The following is a 9,762-nucleotide window of genomic DNA, read 5'->3' as shown; positions in this document are numbered from 1 at the left end:
ATCTTGAATGTCCAACCACATGGGGGAAGCGGAACTGAGACGTGAATTGGTGACTAGAAACCTGTTCGGGGGCAGGGAGTTGAATTCTATTTTGTACCCCTGAGAAATGACCTGTAGAACCCAGGGGCTGGCGGTAATTTTCTGCCACTCTCCTGCAAACTTGAGCAATCGCCCCCCTACTCTGGTGGCGTCATTTTTTTCGGGAGCTGGACCCGGGGCCGGAAAAGATGTTATCTCTGTTCCTATTTCTACCCTCGCCCCCTTGGGGTAGCTCCATCGACCCGACTTGCCCTTCCCTCTGTAGTCCGTTCTCTGGTTGTAACGGGGTCTACGAAAGGGCTGATATCTCTTATGCTTCTCTTCAGGAAACCCCTTCTTTTCATCTGAGGCTTTTTCCAGGATATCATCGAGCACAGGCCCGAAGACCCTGCCCCCCGAGAAGGGAATTGAGCACAGCTTATTTTTTGATTGCATGTCGCCTCCCCAACTTTTAAGCCAGATAGCCCTTCTGGCTGTGTTGGACAAGGCCTGGCTCCTGGCCGTGAACCTAACCGATTCTGCCGAGGCGTCGGCCAAAAACCCAGTAGCTAACTTCAGTAAAGGGAGGGACTTCAGAATGGTTTCCCTCGGGGTTCTATCTGATAGATGCTCCTCCAGGTCATCTATCCATAGATGCATGGAGCGCGCTACTGACGTTGCGGCTATATTCGTTTTTATGACCGCAGCTGAGCTTTCCCAGGCCCTTTTTAAGAGCCCATCTGCTTTCCGATCTAGGGGTTCCTTCAGGCTTGAAGAATCCTCGAACGGAATTGCTGTCTTTTTTGATACCTTAGCCACTGGGATGTCTATCTTGGGGACCTCCTCCCAGACTTTGACCTCCTCAGGGTCAAACGGCAGACGAAGCCTAAAGTCTCTGGGGTTAGTTAATCTTTTCTCTGCCTCCTCCCATTCCTCCAGTATCATTGCCCGTATGTGGGTATTTACTGGGAAGACCATTGAAGTCTGGGAGCGCAACCCTCCAAACATTTCGTCCTGAATTGAGCGGGAAGGGGGGGTTCCTCGATCTGCATAGTTTGCCGTACCGCCCCTAATAGTTCGTCTGTATCCCCAGACGAAAACAGATATTTCCTTCCCCTTTCCGGGTGCTCTCTGATCTCCTCCTCCTCTGCATCTGATTCGGACAGAATGTCTTCAGACCACGTATCCGATTCCCTCTGTCTCTTTCTGGATAAGTGGGGATTCGCTTGCGGGGTCTGGGAAGTGGCTAGACCGGATACTGAGGCCTGTACTTCCTCTCTGATTATCGCTCTCATGTTAGACATGAAAGTATCCTGCTCCTCCCCCACTATACGCTTTGCACATGCGCCACAGAGGGTCTTTTGCCACGTGTCCTTTAGCTTCTTAGAGCAAACCGGACACTTCTTATCCTTCCGCTTAGGGTCCTTTCTCTCAGAGGTGGAGGCTCCCCCCTAGAACATATAAAATACGGGTTCTGTGGGGTCTATCATTATGGGCTCTGCAGTGACCTCTTCAGAGGTTACTCATGTGACCCTGGCTCTCTGCTCCCGTCTCCGTCTTCTGGTCCTCCATTGGTAATGGTGGATCGCTGACTGTCGGCCACTGTGGAGACACAGACCTGTAAGTGGTGATGGGTCTCCCCCTGGCCCCCCAGAGCCGAGCCTGCGTCCACCTTGTCTGTGCCGTCTGCGACAAAGCAGTCCCGCTGGGCCTAGAATGGCTGGTGGCACCGTTGGTCCGTTCCTACCCACTTCCTGCCCACTTTCCTGGTGGGCCTATACCGCTTGATTTGTGGGACCGGGCGGTGGCTGACAGCGGGCTTTTGGCGACGCGACCGGCAGTGACGAGTCTCCGGCTGATGACGCGACCGGAAGTGACGCGTCCCCGGCTGATGACGCGACCGGAAGTGACGCGTCTCGCTGATGACGCGCCCCCCGGCCTGCGACGCGCCCTGCTCCTGCCAAAAATAACGCCCCCATTCTATGCAGCGCGCCCGAGGATGGGGCCAGTGCTGCGGCGGTCCTCGCCTTCCTCCTCTGATTCCGGTACCGACGGGTTCTCCAGGCAGGCGGGTGCGGTCGCTGTCGGTGAGCCGCTTGTGGGCTCAGTCGGCTCCCAGAGGCGGTCTGGCGGTGGTGGCGTCCAGAGTCGAGAGCCCCCGTCAGGAGGAAGCGACTCTGCACCCGGGAGCAGCGCTACACCGGGATAGCTGAGGGACCCTTTATCGGGTTTCAGCTGCAGATCTCTCCAGGTAGGAAGGGAAAAGGCTGGGCCCCCCGATCCTGACCATCTGCATGGAACGGACATTCCTCTTGTCGTTCCTATCTGCAGTGGGACAGGAAAAACACTGAGGGATGGTAGGGGGAGGAAACTTTAGAACTCTCGTGGTTTCCTGTCCCACTGCGGATGAGAAGGACGTCCTCCAATGTGCTGTCAGGTGGTGACCTGGAAATTATAAATAAAGTGCGTTCACCGCTCGGGGTCCACCGTGCGGTAGTTGGTAAGACCGCTGCTAGGTGGTGGCAGAGCTATCAGGCGGTGAAGTGCACAGGGTTTGGACGACACCCAGGTGCAGAAAGCAAGCTCTGTTGCCCAGACAGAGCTGCAAGCATAAAGACATATAAAGTAATGCTGGAGCGAGCTCAGTTTACTCACAGAGCTGCAAACACAAAGACAAGCTCTGTTGCACTCCCAGAGCTGCAAGCATACACAAGCTCTGTTTCACTCACAGAGTTGCAAGCACATACAAGCTCTGTTTCACCCACAGAGCTGCAAGCATACATACATGTGTAATAACGCTGAGTCTGTTTTTAGACTCACAGAGTCTCAGCAAAAGTGTCACAGTATTTAGAGTCACAGAAGTAGCCTTAGGCAGCAGGACTACGCCCTCTAGACCTACCGTTTGATAAGACACGAGGCGTCGCAACTGCGGACGCGGGTATAGGCTGCAACTGCAGTGCGGCGAGAGCCGCAGGCAAGACGCTGCAAACTGCTGGCGCAATGCAGACGCTAAGCTGCTGACAAAGATGGAACTAGGCGCGCTGGCGCTAGTACTGGCTGAACACAATCACTCACACAAATGTAATAACCAAGGAGGGGGGTATTTAATGAGTCATTCACCAGTCCAAGCAACCATCAACAAACATACAGCAGCAAGTATGAAAATACTAGCGCATGGCAGAACAGACATGCGCACTTTTTATAGCGTACGGGACCTGCCGGAAATCTCCAGAGCCCTGAGCTGAACCAATGGAATCAGGAGCAGGACCTGAGCACCTGACTCCTGAACTCCAATGGGAGCTCATTCCACGAGCATGCTCAGAAGCTGGCTGAAAGGACTTAGCCTCTGGAGACAAATGTGAGGATCTGGATCTCCGTATAAGTATGGCAGGACACAGATTCCTAAGGCCTCTTTCACACTTCCGTTTTTGACAATCAGTCAAGATCCGTCGATTTGGGAAAAAAACAGATCCGTCATTTTTCTTTGAGGATCCGTTTTTTTCCCCATTGACTTTCATTATTGGCGGATCTTGACGGGTTGCCGTCCGTAGCATCCGTTTTTGTGCGGATCCGCCAAAATGTTGCTGTCCGTCACCATCCTCAAAGATTTGAAAACGGAGCTTGCAACGTTTTTTTGGCCGGCGGATCATCCAGACACTGATTTAACCCGAAATTCTGTCTGGGCGCCGGACCAAAAAAAAATCTCTCTCTCTCTGTCCTGCGATTCCTTTAAAATTCTTCATTTGGCGGATCCGTCAAAAAAACGGACGGGTGGCATCCATTGTCATCAGTACTAATACGGATCCGCTATCCGTCCTTTTGGCGGATTTTAACTGACACAAAAAACTGAAGTGTGAAAGAGGCCTAACATTGGGTCTATCAAATGAGGGGCTGTTTGGGTCCATCAAATGAGGGGTTATTTGGGCCCATTAAATAAGAAGCTGTGATCCTTTGGCTTGCACTAAAGATCATCATTCTCAGTAGCACATTCACCACTCTAATCAGGACCTATGCTGCTGAGAATAGCAACCTGCGTGCACTAAATGATCTATTAAAGACCATTCAGTGCGCAACTGAAGCCAAGACTGCCTGCGTATCCAGGCTATTACACAACTACAAATCAGCTACAACTAGTTGGACAGCAGTTGTTTTGGGCCACGGGTTGGCAGATATAAATGATCCTTTGGCTTAAACTTGTTAATTCATGTGTTTGAATTAAGAGCGTTTCGTGCGTAACAAGAAAAAGGAAATTTGCAATAACTCGGATATTTCAGAAATTCTTTTTATTTTCCTCTCTAGATGCCAGTGACAACATTTTCACATGGAATATCTTGGGGATTTAGAAATAGCCTTGTCTCAGACCAGCCACCAGGACACGGTTGAATTTATCCCAGGCAGCCTCGACCTGAGGGGTGAATGCAGATCCCATCTTGGAGGCCAAGTCGATGGCCAGAACGTCTCCCAGAAGCTGTGGAAGAAGAGCAAACAGTTTATTAAGGATAATCCAAAGAGGGCAACAGGAGATACAAGTGATTAGTTCAGGGGAAATATAACATAACATATGTGACATTGTGATGCTCGTCTAATATAATAAGATATACTGTATTAACATTCACACACATAGATTGGTTCACATGATAGTTCAATATTCAGATCACTGTGGATAAAGTACACCATTATGTAAAAAAGGACCTGCACCACTAGCCAGTGATACACGGTGGGAAGCTTTTTCACAACATTTTATCAAAAGGGAAGGAAAATTATAAGTGAATGATGCTATAAATAATAGTAGCCTGCCGTCAGAGGTAAGAATAAAGTAACATTTGCTTTTTGAGTGCAGAAGTGTCCAAGACTGGAAATATTATTATTATTATTATTTATATAGCACCACTGATTCCATGGTGCTGTACATGAGAAGGGATTACATACAAATTACAGACATCACTTACAGTAAACAAACTAACAATGACAGACTGATACAAAGGGGAGAGGACCCTGCCCTTGCGGGCTTACATTCTACAGGATGGTGGTCAAGGAGACAGTAGGTTGGAGAGTTGCAGCAGCTCCTCTGTTGGTGAGGCGGTAGCACAGGTAGTGGTGAGGAGGCAGTGGGGTCATTGCATGCTGTAGGCTTTCCTGAAGAGGTGGGTTTTCAGGTTCCGTCTGAAGGATCCAAATGTGGTTGATAGTCGGAAGAGTTGGGCCAAAGAATTGCAAAGGGTGGGGGATATTGGGCAGAAGTCTTAGAGGCGATTGGGTGAGGAGTGAATAAGTGTAGCAAAGAGATCTCTGTGGCAAGAGATTTCGTGAGGGAAGATATCGGGAGATTAGTTCAGAGATATATGGAGGAGACAGGTTATAGATTGTAGGTCAGTATTAGTAATTTAAACTGGATACGCTGAGGGAATGGGAGCCAGTGAAGAGATTTGCAGAAGGGAGAAGCGGAGGAGTAGCGAGGAGCGAGATGAATTACTCGGGCAGCAGAGCTAAGGATGGACTGGAGTGGTGCGAGTGTTTTAGCAGGGAGGACACAGAAAAGGATGTTGCATTAGTCGAGGTGGGAGATGATGAGGGCATGCACAAGCATTTTAGTAGATTGAAGGTTGAAAAAAGGATGGATGACAGGAGGTGGAAAGAGCTTAGATGTGCGGTTTGAAGGACAGGGCAGAGTCAAGGGTTACTCCGAGGCAGCATAACTCTGGTACGGGGGGAAGCGTGATGTCATTAATTGTGATAGATAGATCAGGTAAGGAAGATCTGTGAGATGGAGGAAAGATGAGGAGTTCAAATTTGTCCGCAGTGAGTTTGAGGAAGCGAGAGGAGAAGAAGGATGATGTTGCTGATAGACACTCCAGGATTCTGGACAGCAGAAAGGTGATGTCTGGGTCAGAGAGGTAGATCTGAGTGTCATCAGCATAAATATAACCTTCTGTACGCCATTCAGCAGCTTTCAGTTTCATAGATAAGAATTTGCGTGAGAAAACTGAAATATATTTACTTTGTAATCGGTACTTCCTTACCTTGAAGTTCTCAGGGTCCACAAGGAGTTCCTGGGCATGGGATCTGCTGACGTCAGCCAGGTGCTTTTCCACATCATCCAGATGTTGGATGGCACTGGTAATAGCTTCGGTCACTTTCTTGCCATGAGCCTTCACCTTGACATTGCCAGAGATAGCGGTGACATTGGACAGGTCTCCGAAGGAGCTGAAATATGTCTTTGTCCAGGGGTACACGACCAGCAGCCTAACGAGGAAAAAATAATGTATTTCTACATACTGTATGTTTTAAGAAATGTAAAAAAATATCAATCATGCTAAATTTTATGTATATAATATGAGTATAAATATATTTTTGAGGGAACAATATGGATAATGTTGACAATTGATGATCTATTTAGTTCAAAGTTTAACTGCAGTCAGTGGCGTAGGAAGGGGGGTGCGGGGGGGCGGGCCGCCCCAGGCGGCACGTGTGTGGGGGCGGCGCAGCATGGCAGGAGCAGAAATTCCTCCTCTCTGTGCTGTGGGAGAGAAGCGTGGAGGCGGCCGAGGCACAATGACAGGAGAAGACTGTGTGTATAGCAGGAGATTTTGGCAGCAGCTAGCGCAGGTGGGTCACTCACCATTTGGGAGGAGGACGCTCTGCCTCTCCCCAGCCTCCCTCCATGCTCAGTCAGCTGCTGAGCTCTCCCTGCGGGCGGCTTCCTTCGTCAGTGTCACACAGTCACACACACATCAGGCAGCCGCAGGCAGCCTGTGTAAAGGGCATGTCACACTAAGAGATATCGCTAGCAATATCGCTATAACTAGTGACGTTATAGCGATATTGCTAGCGATATCTCTGTGTCTGATACTTACCTACGACCGGCTCCCCCGCTGGTTATCGCTGATCGCGCGAGAACGTCCTGGACTGTTTCTCGTCGTCAGCTTCCTGCTGGGCTTCCTGCTGTGAGGACGAGCGACGCGTGGAGCCGGGCGGGAGGACGCAGGATCGCCTGGTGTGACAGGTAAGTAGCGATCCCCATCCCCAGCGATGTCGCTAGTGAGATCTGCCTGTGTGGCAGCTCACTAGCGACCACTTAGCGATGTTCCAGCGATCCTGACTGCGTCATATCGCTGGTCGGGATCGCTGGTACATCGCTAAGTGTGACAGTACCTTTAGTGTAACTTATACTGCGGCCAGGGGCAGAGGAGGCGGAGCTGAGCCTGCACATTACTGTCTGTGCTGCCTGGGAGCACTGTCGCAGGCAGTGTGTCAGAATGTCTGTGTGATTAATCATTAACATCCCTAACCAGTAACCGCCCAGGCCGGTACCCCCTCCCAAGCGCGGCCATTTTATTCCTTTCCAGACCCCGCATCCGAGCAGGCCATTCACCGCCCGGGGGGGGCACCAAATTCGGGAACAGCCCCGGGCGGCAAAAGCTCTAGCTACGCCTCTGACTGCAGTAAACCCTCAGCTTTTAATAGTATTGGATCTGTATGGGTATAATGGAGTTGCACAAAGTCTTAAAATTATGACCAAATGCAATGCACTAAAATAGTAAAATTTACTAATAAAAACACATGTATACTTCGAACTCCTACATGAATCCAGCATAGCTGCACGATAGTCCCTCTGGTTTTTGTGATCTGTGCTGCAGTGTTGATATTCTGACCACGCTCACGTGACGGTTGCACCCAATCACAAGCCTTAGCATTCACACGCTAACTGTGGCTGATGATTGACTGCAGCGGTCACATGAGTTTGATTAGAAGAACATCATCAATACAGGACAGAGGAAGCATCGGAGCAGTGGTGGTGAGTTAATAAGTGAGAATAGCTTATCCTGATAACAAACTACAAAACAATAAGTCATAGCACAGGGAATTTAAAAACTTGTCATATTTATTTGCACAACAAAAATCCATCCTGTGGCTGAGTGCGCTTGAAACATTTCAGCAGTGGACATTGTTGTTTCTGCACTATGGTCCCTGCCACATTGCAATAGAATACAATAGCAGGTGATCAAAACATCGCATCTACCCCAAAATTATATTAATGGTCCAAAAAATAAGCCCTCACCCAGCTACCGAGCCCAAAAAATGAAGACGCTGCGGGTCTCAGAATGTGGCACCATTTTTTTTCTAACAAATTTTTTTATTTGTTTTTCGCCACTGAAATGAAAAAGAACCTATACATGTTTGGTATCTGCAAACTATTAATGACCTGGAGAATTTTAATGGCTGGTCAGTTTTAGCCTTTAGTGAACATGGTAAAAGAAAAAAAAAACAAAAAACAACTGTGGAATTGCATTTTTATTGCAATTTCACCGCACTTGGAATTTTTTCCCCGTTCTCCAGTACACTACATGGTAAAATCAATGGTATTCAAAATTACAACTCGTCCTACCAAAAATGAGCCCTTACGTGGCCATATTGATGGAAAAATAGAAAAGTTATGGCTCTGAGAAGAAGGGGAGCAAAAAACAGAAAATCGTAATGCTATAAAGGGGTTAACATTTTTGAGCAGCCCCTTTAAAACACTGTACAAAACCGGAACTAACAGCAAACAAAGATATAAAATGTTGTGGAGGAAACCATAGCAGAGCATTCTATGCCATAGGTTTTTACAATGATTTATCTGAACTATATGAAGCGTTAGAAGGAAAAAAGACAAATAAGAACACGTAATATAATGAAGGTATAAGTATTAATAGAAGAGAGATGATATTTCCATCTTGTTACCTTGTCATGACATCGTGCCCAACCTGCTCAGCATCAACTTTGGCCCAGACAGATGTGATGGCAGTTTTCTCCTCGGCAGTCCAGTGCACCATTGTTGCTGTTGGATTGGCGGTTGTCAGATATCGATATCTTGCAGCGTGCTGTACCTCTTAGAGCCAGAGTGTAATTTTTATAGTGACCGTCCTCCATTCCATCCATGTACATTTTTGCTGTGTCATTCTCCTGCTAACTAAAATGATTTGATAGCTTAGAAAAAAAAGTGTTAGAGGGCGTGCCCTGAGCACTGACTTGATGAGACACAGAATCTTTGAGCTCCTGAATTAACCTCGCCAAGCAGAGGTGTATCTAGGATTTCTGGCACCTGGGGCAAGAATTCGGTTCAGCGCCAACCCCCCCTCCCCCCCAAAGCACACATGCGATTTGCACACTTAAGCTGGAGTCACACACAACGAATAAAAAATCGGTCCCATTTTAACGGTCCGAAATCGCACAAAGGTATCTTAACCAGTGATGCGTTTTTGATGCGATTTTTCTTCATTGATGCGATTTTAATCGCATGTAAGGGTCAGTTTGACATCCGTCTGGCGAGATTTTCTCGCAGGATAGCTAAATGGACATATAATGGAGCCCAATGACAGGTTTCCCCGCACAAAGAATGAATAGATCTAGACACACACACATACAGTGGGGAAAAAAAGTATTTAGTCAGTCAGCAATAGTGCAAGTTCCACCACTTAAAAAGATGAGAGGCGTCTGTAATTTACATCATAGGTAGACCTCAACTATGGGAGACAAACTGAGAAAAAAAAATCCAGAAAATCACATTGTCTGTTTTTGTTTCATTTTATTTGCATATTATGGTGGAAAATAAGTATTTGGTCAGAAACAAAATTTCCTCTCAATACTTTGTGATATATCCTTTGTTGGCAATGACAGAGGTCAAACGTTTTCTGTAAGTCTTCACAAGGTTGCCACACACTGTTGTTGGTATGTTGGCCCATTCCTCCATGCAGATCTCCTCTA

General features: G+C 47.8%; 1 protein-coding gene across 1 annotated transcript; it reads right to left on the bottom strand.

Annotated features, from left to right (window-relative positions):
* Positions 1-4,286: 4,286 nt before the first annotated feature.
* On the bottom strand, positions 4,287-8,999 carry LOC141049830 (hemoglobin subunit beta-2-like). Its single transcript, XM_073546638.1, has 3 exons — positions 8,740-8,999; positions 6,039-6,261; positions 4,287-4,486 (listed from the first exon to the last, which is right to left on the bottom strand). The coding sequence occupies exons 1-3, from the start codon at positions 8,829-8,831 to the stop codon at positions 4,358-4,360; spliced, it is 444 nt and encodes a 147-aa protein (XP_073402739.1). The 5' UTR covers positions 8,832-8,999; the 3' UTR covers positions 4,287-4,357.
* Positions 9,000-9,762: the final 763 nt, after the last annotated feature.

The sequence above is a fragment of the Dendrobates tinctorius genome, unplaced genomic scaffold (genome assembly GCF_039654945.1).
Source record: "Dendrobates tinctorius isolate UK_male_01 unplaced genomic scaffold, ASM3965494v1 ptg000150l, whole genome shotgun sequence".
Lineage (NCBI taxonomy): Eukaryota > Metazoa > Chordata > Amphibia > Anura > Dendrobatidae > Dendrobates > Dendrobates tinctorius.
This window is presented reverse-complemented; position numbering and strand designations above follow the sequence as displayed.